This window comes from Hippocampus guttulatus, chromosome 17 (assembly GCF_054856545.1).
Source record: "Hippocampus guttulatus isolate MCC_2025c chromosome 17, RoL_Hgut_1.0, whole genome shotgun sequence".
Taxonomy (NCBI): Eukaryota; Metazoa; Chordata; class Actinopteri; order Syngnathiformes; family Syngnathidae; genus Hippocampus; species Hippocampus guttulatus.
The window spans coordinates 5,819,720-5,835,460 of NC_141277.1; the positions used below are offsets into that span (position 1 = coordinate 5,819,720).

General features: G+C 45.7%; 2 protein-coding genes and 1 non-coding gene across 3 annotated transcripts; 2 read left to right on the forward strand and 1 right to left on the reverse strand.

Moving 5' to 3' along the window:
- The first annotated feature begins 960 nt into the window (after window positions 1-960).
- On the forward strand, window positions 961-1,259 carry LOC147191727 (signal recognition particle RNA). Its single transcript, XR_015103616.1, has one exon.
- Window positions 1,260-2,403: 1,144 nt separating this feature from the next.
- mlana (melan-A) lies at window positions 2,404-4,846 on the forward strand. The gene is made up of 5 exons (XM_086135399.1): window positions 2,404-2,620; window positions 3,305-3,397; window positions 4,013-4,109; window positions 4,383-4,490; window positions 4,576-4,846. The coding sequence occupies exons 2-5, from the start codon at window positions 3,309-3,311 to the stop codon at window positions 4,642-4,644; spliced, it is 363 nt and encodes a 120-aa protein (XP_085991525.1). The 5' UTR covers window positions 2,404-2,620; window positions 3,305-3,308; the 3' UTR covers window positions 4,645-4,846.
- Window positions 4,847-5,183: 337 nt separating this feature from the next.
- brd10 (bromodomain containing 10) lies at window positions 5,184-14,942 on the reverse strand. The gene is made up of 10 exons (XM_086135398.1): window positions 14,680-14,942; window positions 13,379-13,997; window positions 12,623-12,823; window positions 10,680-12,145; window positions 10,451-10,509; window positions 10,246-10,335; window positions 10,043-10,158; window positions 9,741-9,931; window positions 7,784-9,598; window positions 5,184-7,072 (listed from the first exon to the last, which is right to left on the reverse strand). The coding sequence occupies exons 2-10, from the start codon at window positions 13,909-13,911 to the stop codon at window positions 5,409-5,411; spliced, it is 6,135 nt and encodes a 2,044-aa protein (XP_085991524.1). The 5' UTR covers window positions 13,912-13,997; window positions 14,680-14,942; the 3' UTR covers window positions 5,184-5,408.
- Between the last annotated feature and the right edge of the window lie 799 nt (window positions 14,943-15,741).

Here is a 15,741-nt window from a genome sequence, read left to right on the forward strand (position 1 = left end):
GTTTGTCAATGTATCTATTTTTGTCTTCCAGTCACTCTATATATCCATGCATCTCGCGATCTATTTCTCTGTCTACCTGCATCGCTCTCTACCTCTATCTACCCTTCTGTGACCTAAACAACTATTTTTTTTATCTAATAACATATTTATCCATCTATATACCAACACATCTATCAATCTATACCAAATTCTTCATTAATCCGGTTATGGATCATCTCATATCTCTCTCTCACCCAATCTCTGCTCATTGAATACAATATCAATTAAAATACTAATGTGCTTGCTAAAAATGTTGTTTTCTCTTGTTTCCAGGAAACGTTCAAAGGTGACTACGGCACTATGCTGTGCGGCTTCTACATTATATCCATGGCTCTATCCTGCCACCTACTTCCCGAGTAATCTACTTTTCGATGCACCTGTCTATATATCATCACTCATTTACAGTCATGGGAAAATATTAGACCATCTTGCTTTCTTCTTCCATTTTTTTTTTGTTCATTTGAATGTCTGCTACGACTAGGTGTGTGTTGTGGCCAAAAGACAGAAAAGAAATACAGAGTGCCTAAAAGCGGTGTTTGGGCAGTACAGCGACATTGCTATTGCTATTGATGTAATATGAGTTTGGTTATTAGAAGAAAAAACACATGGAAAATGGCAAAAATATAAAATCTTAAACTTTTAGAAGCTTTTTTTGCTCCCATCATTATATTTGACCAAACAAATGTAACTTTAATTGTACTAGCCATTTCAAATCAACACGAAACTAAACGAACAAGGGTGGTCTAATATATATATTTTTTCGATTATTGGACATATTTATCCATCATCCAGAGTTCGATCGTCGCAGCTGTAGTCCTTCAGTCGCCACTCGATGGGGCTGTTGAGCTCTTCCGGGTGCAGACGTCACCTGCTACGTCATTTTAGTGAATGACAAAACTCCAATGAGAACCAGTATCTTTCGCCGGGTGCGGTGGCGCGCGCCTGTAATCCAAGCTACCGGGAGGCTGAGGCTGGCGGATCGTTTGAGCTCAGGAGCTCTGAGCTGCAACGGACTATGTCGATCGGGTGTCCGCACTAAGTTCGGTATCGATATGGTGCTCCCGGGGGAGCTCGGAACCACCAGGTCGCCTAAGGAGGGGTGCACCGGCCCAGGTCGGAAACGGAGCAGGTCAAAGCCCCCGTGCCGCTCAGTAGTGGGATCGCGCCTGTGAATAGACGTTGTAGTGCAGCCTGAGCAAAACAGCGGGACTCAGTCTTTTTTTAACGTACCCTCACTGGAACATTTGTTTAATCATTTGACTATTTCACTTTGGACCGTTTCGAGTCAGCCATGTCGCAGTATTATTGTTCTATTTACATTAAAACCTCTGTTCAGCAGCAGCTCCTACTGGATAAAAGTAGAACTGCAGCTGCAAAACGGACCTGCGATCACCGTGTCGCCTTCATTTTAATGCAATGGAATCGAACAAAAAATAAAAAATATATAAAACGTTTCCACAGTTATGATACATTTCATTTTAATTTGTTTAGTGTTTCTCAGCAGTTACTACTTTTTAAGGTATCTGGGGGGGGGGGGGATGTATTGGGACTTATTGCTGTACAAAAAGAAACGTTTTCCTAAAAACACTTGGTACTATGTTTGGAAACATGATTCACCAGTACAAATAATTAGTTATCATTAAATATATCCACTACCAGTCAAAAGTTTGGAAACACTTTCTAATTCAGTGTTTGTGTACATTGCCTATTCCCTCTGCCACCTTTGTGAATGGAAACGGATGGCCCACTCAAATATAGACATTTTGAAAATATGTATATTTGTATTAGGATTGTGAGGAACTTTTACCCCACCTCATCTAAATATTTTAAAAAAAGTTTTTTCCCTATGTATCGAAACTCATGGCCCACCCAATATAAATTGATTTTTTTTATTCGAAACAACATGTACAACAAGTGGGAAAGTAGTGATCTTCCAAGAGTGGTACAGTACATGTACTAGTTGCAGTAGTGATACACTGGTTCCCTCTAGTGGTAAATGAAGAATCGCTGCCGAGTTGCAGTGGTTGTGTTGAACACAGTTCAGTACATTGGCATTTAATCTTTAAGAACTAATTGCTTTTTAAACTGTAACGTAGGTTCAACTTGATTTAACTTTTATGTGCAATACATTTGATTTTAATCGTTATTTTTGGCCCAGATTTCAATTTTTAAGTGCATTGTTAATGTTACTGTATTTTCATGTTCATCGGGCTAATATTTGGAGTGTTAATTTATTATTCTGAGGTCCAATTTGGTGTTAAAGGTTTGAGAAGGACTGCACAAAACACACACAAAAATGCCACCAGCTGACTACAGCACAGTCTCACGAGTGGATAATCATGTTTCATTCACGTCCGCAGGGGGTTCATGGTGATTACGCCGCTTCAATGGCTTTATCCACGAGCCTCTAACCCGTGACCGTCATGAGGATTTTACAGCGCTTATTCCCCCCTTTTCTTTCGCTTGAAGGTAAAAGGAATCTGGGCGGGTGAAACAATCATAAGACGAGGGTGCAGCGAGGCGCCAGACTCTGTAAACCAGTCAAGAGGACCGTTCGTCTTCAAGTGAATAATCCAATTTGGTAAGATGATGTTTGATTTTTTTTAACGTGTGTGTGTGTTTGTGTATTCACTGTAACAGCCATGACGAGAGTTGATTATCATACACATACGCACATGCTCGTCCAAAAAAATTGAATCATGCTATTCAAAAAGTGGAACTTATGTAATGCATACATTCATTCCACACAGTGGTGAAGCGAGTGGAGTCACAGAATCCACGTTGCTTGAGGTCCAGTGTCAAATTTCTACAGTCAGTCATGGTTTGGGGTGCCATGTCATGTACTGGTGTTGGTCTTTTATGTTTCCTCAAGTCCACATTCAACGTAGCCGTCCGTCTTCCAAGAAATTTTAGAGCACTTCGTGCATCCTGTTGCTGACCAATTTTATGGAGAGCCAGATTCCGTTTTCCAAGAGGACTTGGAGCTTACACACGTGCCAATAGCTCTCAGTACCTGGTGTAACAACCATGATATTCTTGTTCTTGACTGTCCAGCAAAGTTACCCGACCTTAACCCCACAGAAAATATATGGACTATTGTGAAGAGGAAGATGCGATACACCAGACCCAGCGATGCAGAAGATGTCTCAGTGGGAGAGCTGACACGGCTGTGTTACTTCACCTTCATTTGAATAATTTAGTTAAGCGCTTGAATCTGCTAAAATGGCGAGATGAAGTGACTTGTGTCCCCCGTCTGTGCCCACAGCTTAATGCGTTGCAACAACACAGACGGGATGCCCCGAGGAGACTTCAACATCTATTTTGCCAGCAACCGACGTGGATTTGTCAGAGCTGAGGAGTATGTCCGACTTAATGCAAGCATTTTTGCTTCAGTCTTCAGCCTCTAAAAATCATAATTTGCCAACATTACCAAACCTCGTGGCTGACTACTTGTTGTAGATCGGTGATTCCCAACTACTAAGCACATTAGTGTTCCGTGAGAGACCGTCAGGTGTGCGGTGGGGAATTATCCAATTTCATTTAATTGGTCCCAAAAGAAAATTGGGATGGCCCGGTGGCCCAGTGGTTAGCACGCTGACCTCACAGTGCAGAGGTCGTGGGTTTGATCCCGGCTGTGGCCTTCCACGGGCCTGCGTGGATTTTCTCAGGGTCCTCCGGTTTCCTCCCACATTCCAAAACATGCATGGCTGCGACCCATGTGAGGATAAAGCAGATTGGAAATTGGATGGATGGATGGTCTAAAATTTACTCCAAACAAAATATCTTTGCTCATCTATCAATCCCAGCAGCATATATTGACAGGCAGAACAATTAAACAACAATTTTCCACTAGATGGCCTCGGTGGCCATTCAGATTTTAAAATAATAGTTTTGTTTTAGACTGAACAGACAGTGAGCATATCTAGACGAAATCATGACTGTATTGCAGTATTTCTAATTTTTTTCTGTACAGGGCAGTGGGTGTTGTGCTGCTGGTCATCATCCTGGCTGCCCTTGTCCTGGTAGGCTGCTGGTACTTTAAGAAGAGGGGCGGCTACAAAAAAATCAGGGTGAGGCCTTCATTGTGATGATCAAAAATCTTCTCATGTGGTCTTTATGTATTGCTTGAACCGGTTGAGTTCAAACATCAGTTGCGGGTTAGTTGTGCTTTCTATGTTTTTGAATTCGCGGCCGAAAGCCGAAGCTCTGTGTTTGGTTTAAATACACGACCTTGTTTTATGCAGGTTAAATGTTCATTTGTAGGTTAAAAATAAAGTCTCAAGACAGTGCACGTGTACCTATGCAAGTGTCCGGTGAGCGTTCTTAACACTGACCTCATGCAGAGCCCCGGATCCGGGTCGCTGACTTACACGGGAGTCCAATACTCAGAGACTCGACCTTCCGCCGACAACAAGATGGCGCTCACGGATTTTGGCAGCCTGCGATCTGTGGTGAGGGTCAGGCAGTTAACTACCGTCATGAATGTGGGGACAAGTTTCATATACATTACACATTACTTGACGTTGATTTCTCCAGATGCCGAATGCTCCTCCAGCCTATGAAAAGATCTCCTCGGGGCCGCTACCTCCTCCCTATTCACCTTAAAGACAGGACAACAGGGGACAGACGGCCACTCAAGAATAAAGGAAACCACAGCACATGTTGTCTGACGTCACCATCAATCCAGCCGTGAATACATCAGTTGATAAATATTGTGCGTCGAACATTTACACAATGTGCTTTCAAAGAAAAATTAAAAACACGACCGCAAGGTGTCTTTGTAGAACAAAGAACCCCAGAAACCCAATGGGCACAGATGCATTGTTTATTTCCACGCTTTGTAACCACGCATGTGTTCCATGAACCTTGGCAAGGAGTTGCCGAAAACTGATACGGTAGAAAATAAATACAAAGTGACTGCAAAACATTTTACATGGGCTCAAACGTAGTACAAATCCAACAAGGTCTATTTACATTTCCTACAATGTAAAACAGTTTTTCAAACGCGTACAAAGAGGCAGAAGTGTGATGTTCTATGAAACATTGAAAGTAGTGACAAGTTGTACCAATGAACCTCATCGAAGAGCTGGCTTTTTAAAAGCACTAACTACAATAGAAGATGAAATCCGTTTGACCCCCCCCCCCCCCCCCCCCCCCGCTCCCCAGTTGTCATTACTGGCCATGAAGTCCAAAACACAGATCGTTCATTAACCTCAGTAGTTATCAAATAAGACAACAAAAAAACATCAGCGTCTTGAACAGTATTTGATAGTCTAAACAGAGGGCCTGACCCTACTTTTTTTTTATTTTTTTAAACAACTGGTTAACAGTGTGAATAACAAGAACATAACTATTTCAATCTCATGGTCTCAGTTATTTGGTTGACTTGGTGTCAGCTGGTGACGCCAAGAGCTGCCGGAACTGTTAGGGGTGAGAATCAGCGCACTCTGTTTGGGGTACGTGTTCGGCTCAGCTGCTTTGGCCTGGCCCTGGACCGAGCTCAAAATGGCACCGTCCGGACTGATAAGCAGGTTGTTTGCTCCACTGTTAGCCATACCTAACGCCGATTTCTGCAGAGAGGGCTTGACCGCTGCCTGATTGGTCAGGCCGATGGGCTGGTGGATGGGGTTTGTGCTAAGCAGCGTGATTGGTTGAAAGGTAGCGGTGGGTGGAGATAAGGGAACTGTACATGCCATTTCCAAAGCATTCGTGGTGCTTTCGATTGGTCTAACTGTTGAGGTGGGCAGGTTCTGGATGGTTGGCATGAATGAGCCTGTGAACATTTTATGAATGACTGACGGCGCCTGTTTACAGACCAAGGTGATGCCAAGGCCCTGATGCGTAATTGAGGGTGCCGTAACTCCAGATGGAGGGGGCGGCTGCATGCACGACTCCCTAGTTGTGTCTGGGAGGGAGCGGGGAGGGGCCGTGGGGCTGGGCGAAGATGATAAAGGAGCAGGCAATCGAGGCGACGCGGATGCGTTTGCATGGGAAATGGCGGCGGAAGATTCGGCACCAAGTGGCGCGAGTGCAGAAGCAACACCGATGCCGTCGGTTATGACTGACGAAAGGTGGGCTACTCGGTTGACGAACTGAGGCGGGATGGTTAGCGCAGGTGACGCAGAGGCACAAAGCCGTGAGCTCGGCGCAGATACAAGACTTACGTTTGGTGGGAATTGTGCGGATCCCTGGACGTTTACCGGAACAACAGCAGGTGTGCATGCTGCAAAAGGGGAATTCACGACTGGGACACCAGGCAACCTGGCTTGCGATTTGGGTAAAATTGGTCCTTGAGGGGTCGTTGGACCTTGGCTTGCTCCTTGCAAAGGTGTCGCCGATCCAATGCTGCTCATGGTGGCATTAGGCACTTTCTGTGGAGGAGGGCTGGAGATGATGAGCACATGGCTGCCTGGACCTAAGCCTTGGGGAGGAACGACAAAATAGGTGTTGTTGAAGAGGATCTGTGTGCCAGCGGCAAGGGGCTTCGAGGTGTTGATGACGATCCTCTGCTGGGCATTGTTAGCCCCGGTGGCAGGGCTCATGGATTGTGTACTGTTGGCGTTTGCTGAAGAAATTTGCGATTGGCTTTTATTGAGAGCTATTTGAAGAGGCGATATCATTTGGGGAGCTTCGTTAGCTAGCGCATGCGAGGGCTGATGAGCAAGCGCGGTCATAGAGGTTGGGTTTGGATCGCCCTGAACGGTTGAGGTCACGGTTGCATGGCTGGCCAAGATATCGGAGGGCAGACTCGCTGCAGGATGAGGAGCGGTCGTCGAAATGAAAGAGCCTAGATGGGAGGCTATTGTGAAAGACTGGGGGTGAGAGGTTCTGGTCAGAGTCGCATTGGCGACAAGCTGGCTAAGACAGCTGGTGACAGTTTTTGGCTTTGTAAATGGAGGCGATTGAGTGGCGGTTGCTGCTGAACGTCCTGTATCCGAGATTGATCCCGGCGTGCTTTTGGAAATGCAACGTGACAGGGCACCGATGGTCTGTCCGATAGTTGCTGTCATCCCCGACAACTGGATCTGAAGACCTGAAGACACACAAGATTGAGGTTGACGAACAAAGTAAGATACTGCTGTGGTGTTTTCATCTTCAGAATCCACATGATGGACGAGCTGTTACTGTACAGATTCCAGTCGAGATCACATTTGACAATCAGGAGACAAAGAGGAAAACAATCTGCGCTACATTAACTCATTAAATCCCAGCCATTTTCACTGGAGCAACCCTCTCAATCCCAGCATTTTACTGGATTATGACTGACCTTGCAAGGCCCACAGAATATTTGGTTCTAATGCTATGTCAACATAATAAAAATAAAGTTTGGACTCTTCTTTCAGCAGAAAAAAAAATTGTTGCTATCTTTTACCATTCTTCAGCAATCGGGATTACAAAATGGCTAAGTTTCATGAAAATGGCGATTCCTGGGCAAAAAACGAAGAAAAGAGCTTATTTGAATTGGGAATTTCTCCATTGCGAGACTAATAAAGGTTTTCGTATTGTAAAAGCATGCATTTCAAGCACGTGAGGTACCACTGCCACCTACTGGTCGCTTTTTACATGATTTACAATGCAAACGTCTTATTTTCATTCACAGATTGCATCAGACCCTCCTCCTCTCTATGACGCAGAAAAAAAAAAATAAAAAGACAGACTACAAGTATGTCCTTGGTAGGCGGGGCTTAATTTTAAAAAGACGTACAAGTACGTCTTGTGGAATGAAAGAGTTAATGAAACCCACCTGTTGGAAGGGTGATGTTCTTTCCCTTGGACGGTGCATTTGAGTCAAAACCTGGGTTGAATCCCAATTTCAGAGATTGACTTGATGACGACGTCGTTATCCGTTGTGCTTTCAGGCCTGTTGCCGCAGCCTGACTTGCGGCACGTCCCGCTAAAGCGCCGGACACCGTTTCGGAAGGTTGGTTGAGGACGACCACGTTTGGAGCAAGAGTCGGATTTGTAGATGCCTCTTTTGGAACAGCTACGGCAGAGGCACAGGAGGAGGAGGGATTAACCAGGATGAATTTCGTAACTTTGGGTTGCTCCTCCGTGTTGGGCCGCTTCAAAGCGGTCTGACAGACTACCTCGGCTCGTGCAAGAACATCCACGGTACTACTGTTTGCTGACGTCTGCAAAGTGTGGTAAATGTTTCTTGTAACTGTCGAGCCATCAGATTTGTGGGGTCCTATCACAGAGGAGACGGGCGTGACTGAAGTCAAACTTCTCGGGCCCGTCGTATTTGCGATGGCAGAGGACTGTGAGACTGAAGAAATCTGCTTTTGAGGTTGTGCTACTGAGACACTGGCCACGGTTGGAGCAGCGGGAGAAGGAGTCTTCTGACAGGGGATCGAAGAGGCCTCTGCACTCTTGGACGCGAGGAAAGCCTTAAACTGAGGTGAAATGGTGATGACGGGACTGGCGGACAAACCATCAATTGCATTCTGGGCAGACGACGTCTGCACTTTGACAATGCCCGTGTTGCCTCCTCTCGTCGTCACGAGGATGGACTGCGAGTCGCGTATGCAGACCGTCTTCAGTTCCTGTTTAAGTTCGGGAAGTGGAGGTGGCGGAGAAGAGGGCAAAATGGTTGTCGATATGACGGATGAAGGATTTGGATGAGTGTTCTGTGAAGTGCTTGGTTGTGTCACCTGGAACCCGAGGGTGTTTCGTGACCCGTGCTGCTGGCAAGGCGGGGAAGAAAAGGAAGGGGTCTTTACTGTCCAAGCATCCTTCAGAGGAGTCACTTGCTGAACAGTGTCGGGAATGGTAAAGCCAGGCACATTTGTGGACAAGTACAGGGGTCCCGTCGATTTTTGCTCCTTGGATTGGTGAATTACACGCTTGGAAGGTGCAATCACCACCTGCTGCATAATATTCTCCTGCCTACTGTAGTCATGAAGAGATTGCTCGGGCTTCTCAGCTGGATTGCGTTCCCCTTTCCTGATAGATTGATCCCGCCCTCCTGGAACAGTCGATACCACGTGGAGAGGACTCGGCAATGAAATCTGGCTTCCTTTCGCCCGATCCGTTGTAAGAGGAGCTGTTGCCACTTTGACCGTTCCGGTTCGTCCAACTGCGCGTTCGCCTTCAGTCTCCAGTGAGTTGCGTTGTGAAATGGGGTGAGTCGTTTGTGATGGTGGGTTTGCGCTCGCCGCGGTAGACGTACGCGGGGAGCTTGAACATCCCTCACTTTGTCTATCGGTGTTGCGAAGCCCTGAGAAATCGGCAGGTCGTTTCATTAAGGTCACTTTGTTACCGACGCTCTTAGCAAGGAGGGTGGGAATGGGCGTATAGCCTTTGGGCAGTCCGGGAGTCGGGTTGGCAATGTGAAGCGTGGATGTCAATGAAGCATGGAGCGCCTTTCCCGCATCCCAGTCCGTGTTGGACTGAATCATTTCACATTTAGACTTTGCACCAGCGTCCGGGGCGAAAGTGGCGGTGCTGCTGTCGGCTTGAACTCTTGACAGTTGTTCAACAGTTTCTGGATGTTTTGTCTGGATTACAAAGGCTGGTGACCTCTCTCCGACAGATTCAGTTTCAAAGTCCCCGGTGCTTGCTGAAATAAATCAAAGGCAGAAATGAGACAAAGTGGTCAATAAGACGATTACGAATGCGGTTTATTTCAATGTTCAGACTGATAGTGTTCAATAAACTTGATCAATTATGATGCACGCCAGATCCAACGCTATAGAGATTACCTCCAGTCCAAAGATCTCTTGAAAGTACGTATCCCAGTTCATCTTCTGATCCTCGTTGGCGATCCAACAGCGCGGTATCTGCATCTTCGGATGACGACGAAGATGATGATGATGATACGCACTCCTCTCGCACAAAGTTGTTGTAGTCTGGATGCTTCTTGAAATCGTCAAACTCCTTCTTCAGTCGAAGCCTGGAGAGAAGGCAACGGTGGAGGAAGATATTTGCTGCTGATTCGAGGCAAAACTGCAGGACTGAGTAAAATTTAACTTTTTTTTTTAAATAGTCATTTACGATACTGTACCTGTTTCTTTGGTAAGCCTTCACAAGTTTTGGTTCCCAGGGTGATAGCTCATTCAGTAGTCTGATTAGAGTGCCGTGGAGCTCTTTCACAGCTTCTTTTCTTAAATACCATTGATCCTGCCAGTTGAAAGGCAAAAAAAAAAAAGATCCATATCATTATTTTCCTCACAGCAAGCATGAACAACTGAGCACTTGGTCAGCTACCAATTTATTTTTCGTGCTCTCCAGGTCGTCAAGCTCGTCCTCTATTTTGCTGATAAGCTCTCGCAACTCTTGCAGACTGGTGCAAACCAACTGCGGAGGAAGATTAGGAAAGAGGAGTAGAAAAAAACAGCCACACGATTATCGGTGCAGTTGATCCTCTCAAGTAGTAAACAATCAGTAAAAGTCATTTATTGTGTGCAACTACCTTAAACGATGGCTCAACAGAAGGCTCATTGATTTTCTTTGCAGAGTCAACTTTTTTTCCTGAAAAAGTCAAATCAGAGGATGAAGTCAAAAACCTGCAGATTCTTCTATACACCGCGAAAAGAAACCTAATTGTGGTACCGGTAGTTTTGTACACTTAGCAAACATTTTAGAAAATTATGCATGGGGGGGGTTACGATGGAACTGAAGAACAACAATCCTTTTCTCACCTTTTTTCTGTTTCTTCCTTTTATCTTTCCTCGGAATGCTTGTGGTAACTCCCTGTAATGCCGATTCAGCTGCCTCAACGTTTTCCACCTGCTGTGGCTGCCTCCTTCCTCGCTTTTTCTTGCACTTCTCTTTTTTAGACCACATTCTGCCGGCGACATCCTCTTCATCGCTGGAGTTTTGCGCAAGGTGGCTAGGCGGGCAGCTGCAGCCTCGCTGTAATGATTTGACAGTTTGGCTACATTTCAAACAGGGAGCTATTTGCTGGTGTCCCATGCTCAGGTTTCCTTCCTCCATATTGATTCCCGAGGCTTTGCTTGGTGAATACGTGGTGTCCGCAGAGCGAGCCGGTGACCTACCCGTGTAGGTGTGTTCCCCTACATTCAGACAAGGATTCGGAGTCTCTTCTTTTATGGGACGTACAGAACCCAAGGAGTGGCCATCGACGAATGTTGCGGATCGATCGTCCGATTCTACAGTTTCTGGTTTTGTGGGTTTTCTTGAGACAAAGTGGCTAGTGCGACTACTTCGGCTTAACTCATCATTGGCGTCTCCGTCCGATGACCCTGACTCTTCTTTTTTCTTCATGGGCCAAAACCTGAAGCTTTCTTCATGTTCCTGTCTATCCCCATTTTCCTTTACAAAATACTTCAGAGTCTTCTCCAAACCACCAGAGATGTCAGTGTGCATTGCGCTTCCAACGTGTCCCTCCTCGTGTTTCAGGACGTCAGAATCTTCAGGATGTAGATAAGCCCGTCTCACCAATGCTGAAGGGAAAGGAAAAGCAGGCGGTGTGCTAGGGCTCTGGCAGTAGATCCTCAAGTCTGCCCCGCAGAAATGGGGGAAATGGATGTAGGCGTTGTCCTTGCTGTCGTAGCCCAAAATGGACTCCCTACATTCGTGAATGGGCTGGGCCAGCACAGCATCCTGAACGTCCTTCTGTGTCTCGTACACGTGGTCACACAAGCCCTTGAGAAGCCACACTCGCTGGCAGAAGGGCAGCAAGTGAAACGGCTTCTCCTCCAAGGGACTCGCCTCGCCCAATATACGGAAAAACTGGTGACAAAGTCCAAGTTGCTCAGCCCGAGCTGGTTGATCACGGGCACCCCCGACACTGCGGTACCAGGCCTTTACGCGCAGCCTGAGCTCCGCCTCCCAGCGGCGGTACGGCAGAGCCGGACGGCGGTGCAAGGTGGCCCGCCGCTGCAATGGAGACAGGAGGGATGACATTATTTTGGAGAGGAGACTGCTGCATCGGGGCATCAGCAGGCAGCGCTCCAGCTCGAAGAAGACAATCTCTGGAAGGTTGAGCACCGTCTGGGCCAGGCATAGAAAGTGGCCGATGGCGGGGAGCTCCCACAGGATGTCAACGGCATTGGGGGATGCCTGCGAAAGCAAAGTCTGCTCCCACTCTTCCACGGCCTTGGCCGACATTTCTTCCGCTTCTCTTTTCTCTAGCTCACGTTGCCTGGAAAAAAACAACAATGGTTTGTTGACTTCCACATACATTAAAGAACAGAAATACATGCAAGTACACCAGTGACTTCCCACACACAGTGCCACGGGATATTATCAAAAAATTATTTAGTTACTACAAATTGAGGTCTACTTTAATCTATCTATTTTAGGGATATAGCGCGACAGGCAGAACTATTAAAAACACTTCCACTAGATGGCAGAAGGTACCAAGATTACAATTATTTTTAAAACCAATGCTGAATTTTTAGTATGTCAATGTTTTGTATTGTTTGGTAGCACTGTACAAAAACAAAAAAAAAAAGACAAATGACAGCGTTTATCCCCAAAATACTCTTAAGACGGGTAACACATCATTCCACATTGGATGCATTTTGAAAAGTTAACTTGCATATTTGATTTAAAAAAAAAAAAAAAAAAAAAAAGAAAAATTTGTTGACACGTCTAAGAGGGGCTGAAATCTGCATACCTCTTTTCCTCCTTGGCCCGCTGTTGCTCTTCCATCCTGAGGGCTTGCACCATGACCGACTCATGCCCACTGACAGTGCTCGTCGCCAAGCTTCGAGCTGACAATCGTCTCCTTGTGGAGGTTCCTCCTGGAGCTCGCTCCTCCTCTGTGCCAAAGCGCCCTTTGGAGGTCACTGCCAACGTGGTCTTCTCACGAAGCGTCCTCATTGGACAAATGGAGACAAGGGGGATCACATTTACACAAATAGTCACAAAATTCAAATAACCAACTGACATGTTGGCAATTATTGTTTTTAACGACAACATTGATTGGGTGCATTGATAATGTATCCTTTCAGCCCTGGCATTAATTCAGCAAACCTATGAAGTCAAACACCACAAAAGTGGTACAATTTGGAATTCAATTTATCATTTTAAGTGACAGTGAATCTCGTGAGGCTTCAGCTCACCCACCTGTGGTATATTAATAGTTTATGCTCTTAATATCGGCAATTGAACTTATGGGGGGCATCAATTGTGTTTTTTTTGCCATTCGCAGGAGGGCTCGATCTCTGTTACTGAAAATATATCACAAAGAATTCTTTATCTTAAATTGGGCACTAATTGTACTTTATAATGAGCAACTAGTTGTTAATTCCAACCACTGGAAATTGCAATACCGACCTTTCTATGTATCATCTTGAGTTCTTTACCACCCTGCTTTTTCCACTGTCAACACCACAAGCACCATAAAGAGTGCAGTGAATTATGTGTGTACCTGGACAGTAGTGTAAGCTTCTGCTCTAACATAATCTCCAGTTTTTGAGCCTGTTTGGAGAGCCAGTGGTCCACGCCATGGTAGCGGTAGCAGTTCTCCAACATCAGCCTGAAGTCAGCCACAAACTCTGTTATGCTCTGATACTCCAGGCCGACAAACTTCTCCTCCATCCTCCGCAAGCACATGGACTGCTTGAGCCTCGCCTGACCCGGAGCGCAGACACCACCGACACCACACTGGACCTCCTGATGCCCCACGGCGTGGAGGAACAGGCCGGTAAGTGCCTTGTGCTTGTCCAGAAGAAAGCCAGAGAAGATCCTATAGGCTTGCTGGACCTCATTGGTCATGGTCTCCTCAAAGTTGGTGGTGACACAGACTTCGGGGAGCGAAATGTCACTGTTGGAGAAGTCGGACATGCCGTCATTGCTGGTCGCTGGGTGGTCCCCAGGAGTGACAGTGCTGAGACCGTCCTCGGACGCTTCAAAGTCCATGTCATCAGCGCAAGCCCTTGTCCATACAGAACCTGAAGACATGACGCCGGACTTGGCCTAACCGTTATGGATGAGAGTGTGCAAAGTGTTCACAGCTGTCCATCATATTGTTGTTGTGATGGAAAATCCTACAATGAGACAAAATGAGCGGTTAGTTGATAGGTGAACACGCTCAAGACTGTAGAGACGATTGTGGACTAGGGTTGCAATTGGGTGGACATTTTCTATGTAAAGTTAAGATAAGGAACATTGGAAAAAAATTACATATATATATAAACATTGTTTCAAAGGTGAGCTGAAGCCTCTGCCAGCTGACTTCAAGTCAATCTCTGTGCGCGGGTTTTCACATACTTTGGCCAATAAAGATTTTTCTGGTGTCAAAATGACAGCAAGTAGGGGGATTTAATCATTAAATCATTATGCCTATCATTCCATTTCAGCACGCTACCATTTCAAGTCACTGCCATGACACAACTAATCATTCAAACCTCATGTGACGGCTCACGGCTTACATTTCTAAATTTTAAATACCCACCACAACTTTTTGTTTTAGTTTACTTCCACACGAGCGCGCTTGAGGTTAGCAGTTAGCCTGCTAGCTTAGAAAGTAAACAAAAGTTTCTTCTTCGTCCAACCTAGCGATACTTTTATACAAGAAGCACACAAACACGTTAAACCAGACCACGTACCATAACATTTTAAAGGCAGCTCAAAATCCCACCGAAAGCCCTCTTCTTTTTTATTTTTTATTTTAAATTTTATTTTATTGCCAGGAGAATAGCGGTCAGTTTGCTAGAGCTAGCTACTCACGATTGTCCACCGGACTTGGCCTACAGTTGCTCCGCTCGGTCTCCATGGTTTCGTCGCATTAAATGTCGTTTGGGCAAAAAGTAAAGAGGGCGACAGCTCATGTCGGAGAAATGTCAATGACGGTGAGCTGATGGCTAATGCTAAAGCAAACGCCGTGTTATTAGCCGGGCAGACGAACCCTCAGCGGAGAATCCAACAAGAGGACGGCATTTCATTCGAACTAGCCGTCTGGGCTAACTGAGTCGGGGGGCGGGGGGCTTTGAAAGTAGAAAACGAGGGCATGTCAGTATCGCAACTTTTGGAGACAAATGCGTTTTCCCATACGGTGGTCTTACGGGCTTACTTTATCTCAGTGACGTCAAAAGCGCTGTGACAATTCCACTCATTCGCCAATTAAATACCGACAAAGCTCCTCGGCCACCATACTTTTGGAAACGAATGAACTATCTCCATCCATCCTTATTTTGGTGACATATTGTGTATAACCATGATTAAATAATAACATTACAAATATCAACACCCTGTTAAATGTCAAACTCGAGCCACAAGCCTTTTATTTCCCATCGCTAGATGTCGCAAGAAGCCGAGGCATCACTTGTTCTTCCACAAAGGGGATACACCCTGCACAATTAAAACATATCGACCTCGCGAGACGATAATGATGAGTCAAGTCACATTTATTTATATAGCCCTTAATAACAAACAGTTTCAAAGGGCTTCACATGCCCACAGTTGACAAATATTAACGACATCCCCTGACCTTAACCCCCAGGAGGGCAAGGAAAAAAAACAACATCTGGGGAAAATTTGAGAAACATTGAGAAGGGTCCGTAGATGGTCGAATCTCTCTTCCAGTATGACCAGGTGCAATGGATGCCGATTGTGAAAGTGCGTACATAAAATTGAGTTGTGTTGAGCGCTTGTGCAACCACACAAAACAAAAGTAACAATTTACAAGGTGACTTAAACTAAATTCTTTTACGTCAACATACTTGTACCCAAGTACGTCTTTCAGGTACTTTCTACCAAACTGGTGGTGAACACTTTTGTTGTTGTTGTGAA